This window comes from Thermobia domestica, chromosome 9 (genome assembly GCF_964235325.1).
Source record: "Thermobia domestica chromosome 9, izTheDome1.hap1.1, whole genome shotgun sequence".
Classification (NCBI taxonomy): Eukaryota; Metazoa; Arthropoda; class Insecta; order Zygentoma; family Lepismatidae; genus Thermobia; species Thermobia domestica.
This window is the reverse complement of record NC_137462.1, coordinates 216,496,337-216,510,071: the sequence shown is the minus strand read 5'-3', so window position 1 is coordinate 216,510,071 and position 13,735 is coordinate 216,496,337. Positions and strand designations below refer to the sequence as shown.

General features: G+C 37.4%; 1 protein-coding gene across 2 annotated transcripts in view; it reads right to left on the bottom strand.

The window, feature by feature from the left end:
- Positions 1 to 13,735, bottom strand: part of LOC145660595 (uncharacterized) — a 35,605-nt gene that overhangs the window by 8,813 nt on the left and 13,057 nt on the right. For both annotated transcript variants that reach the window (XM_081725851.1, XM_081725852.1), the window contains exon 3: positions 11,355 to 11,878. In XM_081725851.1, coding sequence (XP_081581977.1) covers positions 11,355 to 11,864 — 510 coding nt within the window. In that variant the 5' untranslated portion in view covers positions 11,865 to 11,878. The remainder of the gene's footprint in view (positions 1 to 11,354; positions 11,879 to 13,735) is intronic.

Here is a 13,735-nt window from a genome sequence, read left to right as displayed (position 1 = left end):
AAGAGTGGCTGCAGCGTCAACCAAAATAATTTTTCTTTCGCGGTATCGAAGCACTTCTTATCCGATGCCGTAAATTCCTTGAACGGTGAGGGAACTATGTAAAATAATAATAATAATAATAATTTACAAGCAAACATTCTTCCTACAGTAAAATAGTGGAAAAACATTACGTCATGTTTTCAATTCATTCTCCATCGAATATTTAGCCTATCTGTTTGCGCGCGGGCGTGTGTGTGTGTGTTCATCCGTTCAAGAGATTAAAAAAAAAAAAATTACTTGATGGATCACCATCAATTTTGGTCAGGATGTACAGGGTCAAAATTTAGGATTCAAGTTTTTTTATGGAGTTAATATTAAAGCGAGAAATGGTAGAAATCAACCACTATACAACAAACTATACAACAGAAACGTTATACATAGCGAGAAGCAACTTTTTGCAATCGGTTAAATGTCCCAAAAATACATTTAATCTCTATTTTTACCTTTCCACTAAACTCGGAAGTGACAGAAATCCACTACAATTTCCGGCTTTAATATTGATCTACATAGACCACAAACGATAAGATAGCGAAAAGAGTTTTTCTAAAATCGATTTAGCGTTCTAAGATGGGCATCATCATCATCTTTCTTAACCTTCTATTCAAACCGGATCTGACAGAAATCAACAACTTCCGGTTTTAACGTTTATCACTATAGAGTAAAAACGGTAATAGATAGCGAAAAGCTGTTTTTTGCAGTCAACCAAGCTTCCCGAGAATATATTACATCTCCAGTCAAATCTCGCTACTAAAACCGAAAGTGGTAGAAATCTACCAAAATTCTGTTTCAATTTTGAGAAAATATGTCATACACGCAGTTCAAGATGTCAGACAAGTGTAGATGTACAGCAATGTTTTGTAGGTAATTAGCATGCTAAATTGACGACATTTAAAACATACAGCAACGTTTTGTAAGTAATTAGCATGCTAAATTTACAACATTTAAATCATAAAGTGCGAATGGCAAACTTAGATATTTATTACATGCAACTTTTTTTTATATATTGCAGAAATAATACTTGCTACGTTATCTGATTAGTTGTCTTAGAATTTAATATCGTTTTCAGCACCTACGCTATATTACACGCGCTTAACATGAAATCAGAACATGAGTGCTCAACAGGAATCGAACCTGGGTGTTTCGCAAACTTTTCATGACTAAAGATCAAAGTGTATTCAGAAACGATTCAATAAATCTGTTTTCATTAGACAATATGTGTGAATCCTGTATGTTGGTCACCATCGGTTCCATTGAAAAGTGGCCAACATTTCACTTACCCTTTTCATTTTTGTAATACGTACTGATATTTATGTCAATTACTGCAATGCCTATTGTAAAAGAAGCAATAGCTCTGTTATAGGTGAATGATAAATAAATAGAAAATATACTGCAGAAAATAAATAAAATGCTGTGGCATTTTAAAGCAATAACTACAATATTGTAGATCATATCATACGCATTTCTACTGCAACAACTGCTTATTACTTGACTATCAGTTTGTATAGTATAAAGAGATATATTCAGCTTGAAACCAACCAACCAAATAACAAATAGTAAATATAATTTGTGCTATATAAAAACATTACAAGTAATAAATAATTATCTGAGCTTGCCATTTGTGTTGTATGATTTAAATGTTGTAAATTTCAACATGCTAGTTATCAACAAAATATTACGGCACATTCTTTATTCTTCTCGTCCTTCCACCTGTGACAATAAATGTAAATAAGCTCGTCAGTTCCAGGAAAAACTGGAACATTAATGCCCCCTTGTCCCTTACTGGCTCTTAGTTCTGGGTTCACAAACAGATTCCTCCTGTTACTGAGTTTTGACTACCAAGAAGTACGTGTGAGCTGCGGTTTTTTGTTTTCGTTTTTACACTTTGCAATATGAATCCGATCGTCATTTGTTATAAACTTCTTGTAAGCTTTCCAGGAGGAAAAGTCTACAAACATGTGATTAAAGTAAATTGTGTTAGTGACTTTTCTTGGCATTCTACCCTTGTACCAAGAATGTTCAAAATCGTGCAAGTTTTTGGAATTTACTGTTGAATCTGAACTTTAATCTGCCTTAGCCGCGTATCTCGAATACTTCTATACATTATTTGAATTTCGCGACTTCCATAAACCTTCTTCGTCACCCACTTCTGTGTCAAAATAAATGCAGTAAATTTTTCAAGGTTAAAAGACTAATCTTGTGACAAAAATATCTCGAACTGATCAAACAGTTTTAGGATGGTGCTAAGTTTGACATTCAGGCCCCTTCCATCACGTATCTACCTTTGTTCACAGAGCCATTATTTATTATTATTATTATTATTATTATTATTATGGATTCTGCCTGTTGGCAGGTCCTGGGACTAAAAGATCACCCTCTTCTTGGGTTAGGATCTGGGAAGAGTTCTTTCATGTTTCTTGATCTTCAACTTCTTCCTTCAACTCTAAATATTTCCTTCTATTTTTTTAAATCATCGATAAGTTGTGTTCTTCTTCTTACTGCTTGCTTTTCCTCTATGGCGGTATGAAGAAGGAAATTTCTTTGCAAGATGTGTTCAATCCATTTGACCTTTCTACGAACGATATCAGATAAGGGCGCCCTCTTTTCTCCTACTCGTTTTAACACATCACGTTCGTTACTCTTTCTGTTCATTTTATCTTCTTCACTTTCCTCCAATACCACATTTCAGAACTCTGTAAATATTTCTTCTCTAACTTCTGTAACATCCAAGTCTCTGAAACACACAATCCCATGCTACATATATAGCACTTGACCAGCTTCTTCCTTAGTTAAATGTTAAGGCTACCAGTTAGAAGTAATTTTTTATCTTGTTGAATGCCTCTTTTGCTACAGCAATTCTTGACATCTGATCTCTTTAGTGCAGCAAGCGACTTTCGACAAAATATCTCCCAAATATCTGAAATGATCAACCTCTTCAGGCTCTCTTTGTTCTATTCGGATCCTTAAGAGCGTGTTTCGACAGGATATACTCATGACTTTCAACTTTTCGATGTTGATTTCCATTAAATATTGTTTCCCAGTGTCAACTATTCAGTTCATCATCTTCTGTAATCCTTCCTCGGTTGTAGCTATAATAACCGTGTCGTCCGCATACCTCCCTCATTGATGATCTGTTCCCCCAATTTTTGAAATTTCCATCTTACGTTAATGCTTCCTTCACTAAGCACTCAAAACATTGAATAAATGGGATGACACATACACCCTTGTCTGACTCTAGTTTCTTCTTGGTTCAAGCTCAATTTCACTCTCTTTCCTGTGTACAGGTTGCGAATGAGTCGACGGTCCCTCTAGTTGACTCCGATTTATTTATTTATAGAAGTTTAGTGCAATTGATCCAGTCGAAAGCTTTTTGCCACTAGATGATGCACAAATACAAGTCTTTCTTTACGTCGAGAACTGGTTTTGATATCATTTTCATCAACCCAATAATATCTCAGGTACCTCTTTTTTCCGAAATTCAAACTGGTCTTCCTCCAATATCCATCCTGTTTTACTTTCCGACCACATACTTAATATGCGCGGAATAATCTGTCCAGTCTGAGAAGTAAGCGGACACTGAGTCTTTGCGATCACTGCACTTCTCTGCTTGCTTTTCCTTAAGTAATGCAATCACTGTAACGCTATAATAAACACATATGAAGAAACCTTTCCTGGCCCAGTTTTGGGTCAAGAATGGTTCAAATCGATAATTCCTTCATTCTACGCCACAATGTTCTCGAAATTTCATTACTGCATTGTTTTCCCGGGCATTTTAAATGTAAAAATGAGTTTGTCATTTCGAATATAAACACAATCATTTATTTAAAATGTTCATAAAATAAGAAAATAGGAACAAACTTCGGTTAAATCATAAAGGAGAGGAAAAGCCAGCGGCGTATGACGGCATCGGCTATCACTGACCTTGTATATTATTATTATTATTATTATTATTATTATTATTATTATTATTATTATTATTATTATTATATAAAGGTAACCAAGAAAGTTCTGCCGCTTTTTCACCCACCACCTTTGAACAGCGATACGTCAACTAAGACTTACCTGGAAGATCAAAAATAGTCCCCATCAGCATCGACGACCTTCTACCAACGTTCTGGAAGGCCATGGATTCCATCGCGGTAGAACTCGGTGGGCATTACCGAAGAAGGAATCAAATGTATTTTGCATCTCTACTAGGGATTTGAACGGGCGTTCTCTAAGCTGATTGCCCAGGGAATAGAACAGGTGATAATCGGACGGTGCAATGTCTGGTGAGTACGGCGGATGCAATAATGTTTCCCATCCAAGGCGTAGAATGGTGTCCCGGGTCATCCTACCCACGTGAAGCTTAGCGTTGTTCTGTAACAGGAGGACCCCTTTGCAATTCAGAAGTGCTGGCTCCAGGGTTTTGAGATTTTCTTGAACATGGCTCAGCTGCTGACAGTATACAGTTACATTGATGTTCTGACCAGCTGGCAGCAGTTCCCGATGCACGATGCCGCGAGCAGTCCACAAAACACATAGGATGACCTTCTGGTGCAGTGCTGGTTTCGGCTGTTTTGGAACCGTTTCATGACCAATGATGACGGCGCTGTGGAACTTCGTACAGGACTAACTACTTATCATATGTCCAGAAATAGCTCCCTGTCCAGAAATAGCTCCCTCCTCAGACGAGATAGTAAAGAAACACAGGTGTCTGCTCGCGTTTTCTTCTGGCAGCGAGTGAAATCATACAGGACTCACCGATCCAACTTGTAGTGCTTCCCAAGTTGATGGAGATGCTGCCGAATGGTTTCTCCATTCACACTGAATTGTAGTCCCAGTTCCTCACATGTCTGGTCACTGTTCGCCTCATTTGCTACCTGAATATCTTCATTTTGTACATGTGTTGGGTCTTCCGGCACGTGGTGCACTTTCGAGTGTTTCGTCACCGTTCTTAAACTTGTTAAACCACCTCTGCACTGTCCACATAGTCACGACACCCCCACCAAAGGTCTGGCCCATCTTCCGCCTCGTTGCAGCAGCGTTTGACTCCAGTTTGAACTCGTACAGCATACACGCCCTTATGATGTTTTGTGCAGGTCTCATGTTCTCTCTGTGCTTACGCAAGTTTACGGTGTAACTACCACAACCAGGTACTATGTTAGATATACTCGCCTTGTTTCCATTCGCATTCAACTCACGGTGTGAGGGCCAATTGAACACAGACCTCCACAAAAAGCGGCAGAACTTTCTTAGTTACCTTTATAATAATAATAATCTATATATTAAAATGCTACAATAGCAACAAAAGCGCCTGAGCTCCAACCTATAACTTTGGATTTCAAACCTTTGATTTACGGTTATTTGTGATTTCACGTTTAATAAAGACATATATTTTAAAATAAAGACATATATTTTAAAGTATTTGTACTTTAAATAAATTATTTAAATAGACTCGGTTTTCATAAAGTTTATCTTTTTTAAATTGTTGATCAAAGCCTTTGTATTTTAATAAGCCTTTTCCAAAATCAATGCAGATGAATTGTGCTGCCATCTTTGGAGTTCTTTTAAACTATACGTTTGTGGACGTTTATATGTTTGTGGCCAATCCTTTCGACAATGATATCTCGGAAACTGCAGGCTCTAGAAAAATGACATTTTCACTTATCGATTGCAAATTTTGCATAGATTGTCCAGCTCTAATTGAATATTTAAAAAACATGGCCATTATTTCTTAATTACATTTTTACGGGTACACTTTAAGTGTTGAAATTAGAAAAAAAAAAACTAAAGTATCATGTCCTACGCATAATACATTCCAACACAACATAATTGTATACGGGGTTTGTATCTCTCTCAGGCGTTTGTTTCATGTCCAAATGATGAAAAACGAAGGAGAAGCATTCCATGTCAAATCAACAAGTCATCAGACTTGACCATCTCAGATTTGTGTAAAAATTGGTGTACAGCTTTATTACAGTGGGAGATGAAATATCCCAAATATTACCTCTCCCCCCCTGAAAGTGTCTCCATACAGGGTGTTACAAAATGTCAAAAAATTACATTTTTTCTGTTACAGTGATTATTAAAAGTTGTTATAAAATGGTTAATATGTGCACTAGAGAAGTGAAACGAACACCATTGGAAAGCTTAAAGATTGCTCTACAAATCGTACTATATTAAAAAAAACCTGGAAGATAAAAAATAACACTTCAAAAATTCAAATTAAGATTTGAATTTTGAATTTCGCATAGAAATGCCCCTCTGAATTTTTTCAAAATTGTTTAGATTGTAGTCTCATATGTGTACTAAAACACAACAAAGTTGCATTTTGGGCATTCAAAATTCAACATAAACCAAACATTGCAAGATACTGACCATGTGAATATCTAGGTTCAGATCGATAACCATTTGCCTGGTTCTTGATGTATTCATTTGAATTTACACAATTACCCACATTTCGAGTTATTTAGAGAGCTATTACGTTTCCGAACAGTACTAAATACAAGTCATTATTCTTGTTAGTCAGTATGGATGTTTCTAAATTTATATTGGATACAATGATACATGTTATTTTCATTCTTTTGTTTCAGGACGTCTTTAGTGCACATATTAACCATTTTATGACAATTTTTAATAATCGCTTTAACTGAAAAAAATTCCGTTTTTTGGCATTTTTGAACACCCTGTATGGGGACACTTTCAGGAGGAGAGAGGTAATATTTGGTATTTTTTCATCTCCCACTGTAATAAAGCTGTGTACCAATTTTTACAAAAATCTAAGATCGTCAGGTCAGATTTTGCCATTTTATTGGTTGATTTCACATGGAATGTCCCAGGATAACCATTTCTCCAATCTAAGTTGAATCTTTATTGTTTGGAGTGTTTTGCCCAATGAACACCATATATCACTGACATTATAATTAATTGTGTGTGTAATGTTTTTGCTTATTACATACTGTATGCAAGAAGAAAGAAAACGCTGATCATACATGAATTAAAAACTCAAACCGGAAATAGACTCAAATCTTGCCAACGGTGCGAGATATTGAAAAAGTAATCGGAAAAATCTCTCCTTTATGGTATCTTTTGGCAATTTTTATCAAGACGTCTTTCACTTGTGTTTGTACAGGGACATGTACAGATGTGAGGAATAACAAGGAGATTCATGCTCATATGTGAATGATGCGCTGTGTAGAGAACGCAGGTTCTACTAGTATCTAGATTTTTTTAAATTATCTCAAATAGGTGAGAATTCATTCACTCAGTATATTCAGAATTTCACGGTCTTAGAATAGTTATTTACTAAACACTAAGATTACGTACGTGGCATATCTCAATAAAATTAGTATATATATATATATATATATATATATATATATATATATATATATATATATATATATATATATATTGTCATTAGTATACAGAATGTTCATTTATTATGTAGCCAAAATCCACTAGTAAAATCCACACACCTAAACAATAAAAAAGTTCATATGAACATAGGGCGGAAAACGCTTTGTTTCAAAGTTATGAGATGCCGAAATCGAGAAAACTAATTTTGATGCTGCCTAGCTCGAAAACTATGAGAGATATCAAAGGCGGTCAAGAAATATTACAGAAACTAATACATTGTCTATCTAAATAACCATGTTTTAGAGTTGGGACGTATCGGCGAAACGGATTTTATAGGGGGAGCTGCGATATATGTCTCGCTCTTCCACCTCTGCCTCTCTCTAAAATCATGTGCGCCGGTGTAATCATGTGCGAGTTACAAATTTTCTCGATTTCGGTATCTCGTAACTGAAACAACGCGTTTTTTGCCCTATGTTCATATGGACTTATTTATTATTTAGGTGTGAAGATTTCACCAGTGGATTTTGGCTACATAATAAATGAACACCCTGTATATACTATCATACATAAATTACTGCAAAATTTTCGGCGAGGAGTGTGAAAAACAGTCAATAAGAGAGACATTCATAAAAAATAAACTCGTTAGCATCAGCGCACACAAGAGAGTATGAAAGACGGGTTATTTCTCTTCATTTTAAATATTCTTAAAAAGCAACAAAATCACCAATGTTTCTGTACCTTTCATTAATAATGTAGTCAAATAATGTGTCAAATATCAGTTACATTATATGCAATCCCCCTCCCCCCGCATAGTTCTACATAGCGTTGTCAACAAACTCTGATGCGAGGCATACGGTGTATCTATCATTTTCCCTTATAATCTGTCTTTAAACTTACTTTTGTTTTCTTCGAAAAAGGATCACGCATTGGCTCAAATTATATATAAAGTCTAGTACAAGTCTATGAAACAATAAGTATGTTTATTTTTTACTTTCTTTTGTAAGAAGTACCAGAAAAAAAATCTCTATAAAAGTATGGAAAGTTACATGGGAGACATGACAAACACTGGCAGTTCACCTCCTTCGTTTTTTTCTATTTACAGAAGGCTGTTTCATCCTTGTGGTAGCAATTTGCAGTCGACACCAGAGGCGCTAGTTTCGCGTCAGCAACGTGACGCACGCAGTACGGAGTAGCCAGACACTTGTGTACAAACCGTGCAGAGGAGAGCCGTGTGTGAACAGAATGCCGCCGAAAATCGACCCTTTTTGGGAGGGCTACATCGTAGCACTTTCTGATATAGGCTACAGCTACACCCGAATAAGAACACAGTGCAAGAAGAAAGGTTTCACAGTATCTGATAACGGAATTAATGCAGCCATCCATCGCAATGCAAACCTAGAGCAAACCATTGCTATGCGTCGTCAAAAGGGGCAAAAGAAGCAACCGGCTCCACAACGCAGTCAAGACGTCATTGCCATGGTCCGCCGGTTTGTGAACCAGGAGAATCCACCCACCCAACGTGACATAGCGAGGCGTGTTGTACGGTCAACTGTAACTGTACACCGAATCATACGCGACAATTTGGGATTCAGAAGTGCACACAAGCGGCGGGTTCATGTTCTGAAACCAACGCACATCGCAGAATGGCGGGTGGCATGCAAAAGGCTGTATGAAGGTTACCTGGCAGGTGACAAATGGCGTTATATGATCACCTTAGATGAAGCATGGGTCTATTTGACAGGATTCCAGCAGATGCGTGCAATTTACTACCGCCGCAGTGATGGAACCGATCATGCAAAGTGAATTCGCTCTTGCAAGGAGAGTTTTCCAAAGGGATTTATGGTAGTGACGGGTTTCTCTTCAAAAGGAAAGCTTCCGATACACCGGGTGTCATCAAATGTCACGGTGATTACAGCTTATTATATCGAGAATGTACTGGAACCCATTTATCGCCAACATGCTCCGGCTTTGTATGGCAATGACACTGACAGAGTGTTCATCCACCAGGACAAGGCCAGCAGCCATACTGCCAAACGAACGGTGGTCTACATGACACGTATGGAACAGGAGACAGGTGTAAAGGCTATCCCATTTCGAGACATCCCCGTCAATTCACCAGATGCATCCCCTATGGACTTCTGTGCTTTCGGCCTCCTCAAACGGAACATCAATAAGCGTCGTGCAACCACACTTGGTGGCCTTTGGAAATTGTGCGAGGAGTGGGCGAAATTGGATCAGGCAGTGCTCAATAGAGGTCGCCTTCAGTGGAAACTACGATGTCGTGCAATCGTTCACCAACGGGGCTCTCACATCCAACATGATCGCTGATGGAAACGGGGTTTTACGCCCTTGGGCACGGGTCTGTAATTCACTATCATAAGGCTGAAACAGCCTTCTGTATTCGCTAGGCGCAGCATTAAATCATAGTCCGAACATGTACATTAAGAAAGGTATCTTATATTTGAATTTAGAAAAAGACAAAATCCACAACGAAAGATGGAAGAAAAAAGCATCATTACATAAAAAGAAGATACTGCTTACTTTCAAGTAACTGACAATCTATAAGTAAATTCACACCATAACAATATTACTTGTGTGTACCGAATATGTGAGACGAGAAAAAATCTGAAATAATCACTGTTCGAGAAATTTTCCATTACTGAGTAAGATATCTGTAAATTAAGCTTTAGGAGCCAAAGCCTGTTCCGTCATTAAATCTTCTTGGAGCCTGAACATTTTTTTGAAGGAAATAGAATATTCAAAGAATTATTTTTAAATAACAATATCTCTTTTCCAAATTGCTTTACGGATATGAAATAAGAAGCATAATACGTAGAAATTATATATATCATGTGTAGCTTAATTGGGAGGGCGGAAATGACGTTTCTGTCTCTCATTCGTGATTCTTATTTCCCTCTTTCCTATGCTCCCAGTACAAGGGGGATAGTATTGAAATGTGATATACTACACTGCTACACTGATCTTGCAATTAGCGATCAGAATATATATATATATATATATATATATATATATATATATATATATATATAAACAAGGGAAGACAACATTCCACTTCTACATTCATATTGACACAAATATGTTTCTTTCAACAGAAAATTTGAAAATCATAAAAACGGTAGGACGGATGTGTTTTCTAATATATCAGATTGATAACATAACTGCGCCACCACAGCCTTTGATGGTATGCTACTAAATGATGAAAAATTTCTTAAAATCATTGTTTTGCATTACAGTATTATGTAAGTACTATAAATTTGTACTTTACTTCTTCCTTAGAAACGTGCTAATACGATGCCGAACAAACCGTAATAAGCATTACCTGTATAGCTTTTCGTTTCTAAACATCTAAATATTTTAACTTACAGAGTAGTTCATGTTTGATTATCACGAACAAAAAAACACATTTATGAAGACACGAACTATATATGATAATAAAAATGATTATCAATCATTTAGCAATCAGTATGCTGTTATCAATTGATATACATTTAATGGATATACGGAAGCAGTGATGTTCACATTCTTGTTTTTTGTCTATGAAAATTACACATGCTAACATGTAAAGAAGTCAAGTATACGCAACTCAGGGCGCAAAATTTCCAAGTCAGACACACTCGCCAATCCAAAAATGATGGTCGCCAGTATCTCTCACGTACAAATTATGAGAGACCTTCCCTTCACGGCCTTTTGTCTCGTGTTGACACGCCAGTAGGCAAACCATTTCGATTGAGGGTGGAAAAGGAGGGGCGAATTACAACTTTGTGAAGACTTCACATTCCGAGTTTTCTCTCACTCAGTGACACTTATTTTCGTGCGAAACAGAAACTGCACAGTCCTGTGAGTTTAGGCAAAAATTATTCCTACTAAACACTGGTTGCCAGCTCTAAACTTCTAGTCGCCAATGACGACCAGAAATTTTGCGCCCTGTGCAACATTATTAATAAATATAAACTTACCTTTTGTTCATCTTTCTTATCTTGTGCTTCCTTTCTACATTTTTCTTGAAATCGGCTGCGTCTTCTTTCCTTGCGTGGCTTCGCTATCACGTTACTATGGTCCTCATTTAATGGTGAACTAAACTTGTCATTTTGCTCTTCTGTCCGTATTTCAGATGTTGGCTCTTTACAATTCGGTTCTGCTTTAATTCCTTGATACTTTAAAGTTTCTTTATATTTATTGGTAATTTCATGCTTCAAGTCAGTCAACTTCACTTCTAAGTCATCGAAGTCATTGATGAGCTTATAACACTTTTTGCAAACAATCTGACTATGTACACAACCTTCTAAAATTTCACATTCCAATATAGTGGATATAATGTTTGCTAACTGTTTCTGAGATGCACTGACAACATTACGCTGAAATATATTGCAACTTCCTCTGGCTGATGCACTCACTTTTGCATTACATATCAGACACTTGTTGCTTATTGGTGCTGATAAATGATCTTTGTTTGTATCTGCTGTCATGGTACTTTCACTCACTTGAACAAAATACAAAATAAAAATTAATACACGAAATCTTGATAATATTATCAACAATTTATGTACAGATGGTTGCCCACAATAAAAATAGTCTACTTTCACTGGCCTCCCGAAAAACGTATTTAACTAACCACTGTTACGTCCCGATATACTACTGGCTACACTGGGACCTACACTTGATAACTAAGGACCAGATTTTAAGGTGCAAGGTTATGATATCATGAAAAAGTATTCGAAAAGGTGCTGATAAAATTAATTTATTTAAGTGCAAAACAGTAACATGAATATTATTTATTCAACAATAGCAGAAAATAATGTTACACAAACAAAGATAGATACTGCGTTTCAACAAATTGTATTTGACTATGCACAACACATATTTATGTTCTCGAACGTAAGGTTGTATCGTTTGGAGACCAGGAGATCATTGTACGCGGAGAACCTCCTCTCAACATCAACAGAAACCAGTGGAATATATCTTATAAGCACACGGAAAGAGAGTTCAGTTGAAGTTGCAAAGGTTTCTACATCCGAATTGTTCTCAAATTTAATTCAAATTTCGCATAGTCAAATCTGTCAAAGTTGTCCCTCACACCTGCCAGACTCGTCCATTGTTCCTCGTTCTTCATACCCCCTCCTTCCAAACTCCCAGTTACATCGGGCAAATAATTGTAGCCATGCAGCATAACAAGTCCAAACTCTAGGTCTTCATCTCTGAGGAACCGTTGGGTATACATGATGCCTGAAACGTCTGTTGAATGTAGAGCACGAATGAATCCTTTAATTTTGTCGGAGTTTTCGCTCAAGAAAATTGCGGATTTTATCCAAGTATCTCACTCGGTTATGACAGGGAATTATTCGCTGACTTTATAATACTGAAAATCGCCGCCCAAGTTTGCTATCACCTTTCATTGTTATAATTTCAAACCTCGCAATCTAAGGTTGCGACTGAATATTATGATTTTATAGCTCTCCTTACATAATAAGCGTTGAAATTTAGCGTAGCTGCTCAAATAGTGAAAATAATTTGAATTCATTAAACACATGAGAAAAAAGGGAGGGTAAAGGTGCTAAAGAATCCAAGTGGTGAAATTGTGTAAAACGCACGAAACATGTGCGAAAAGATGCAACAACTTGTGCCCATTGCGCTTCATTCATGACCCGAAACACAAATTTTTGAACTCTGGGTCTCATCATCCAGCAACGTGCCCAACAGATTCCTGCGATACGTAGTCGACCGAAAATTGTGAAGAGAAGACGGCCTCAGCCCGTATGAATCACCAATATAGTTGCGCCATTAGGAGGGCACAGAAATAAGACAATTTCCTAACACAGAGAAGTTTAGCCATACCACACGGTATTCAATATTATCTGGAAGAAGCTCGCTTTGGAAGCGCGTCACAGAGCGTGCGGACATCGCCTTACAGAGCGTCACATTAGGAGAGAAGTGGAAATGGGTGTGTAAACTGGATGTGGTGTGGCTCTATTTCGACCAGGCCAGCACAGTTCAATCCATTTTCTACAGCCAAACCAACCATAAGAGTCATTCTAACAGTGCTGCAGTGCAAGAAAAAGTCTTCCAAGGGGTTTGAAAATAAAATCTTTAAGTTTTACGTCCCACGCTTATGCCGGTTAGGCTAAAGGAGACGGTGATGATGAGAGATGAGTGAAATGGTGGAATGAAGAAAGTGGGAGGAAACGGGAGAACCCCTAGAAAACCCACGAGCACGGTGTTTGTTCACCACAAAGTACACACGGCGCGAGCTGGGATCGAACCAGGAACCCCAAGCATCGGAGGTGAACGCTCTACCACTGAGCCACCGCTCGTCCACGCTCTACCACTCGTCGAAATGCCT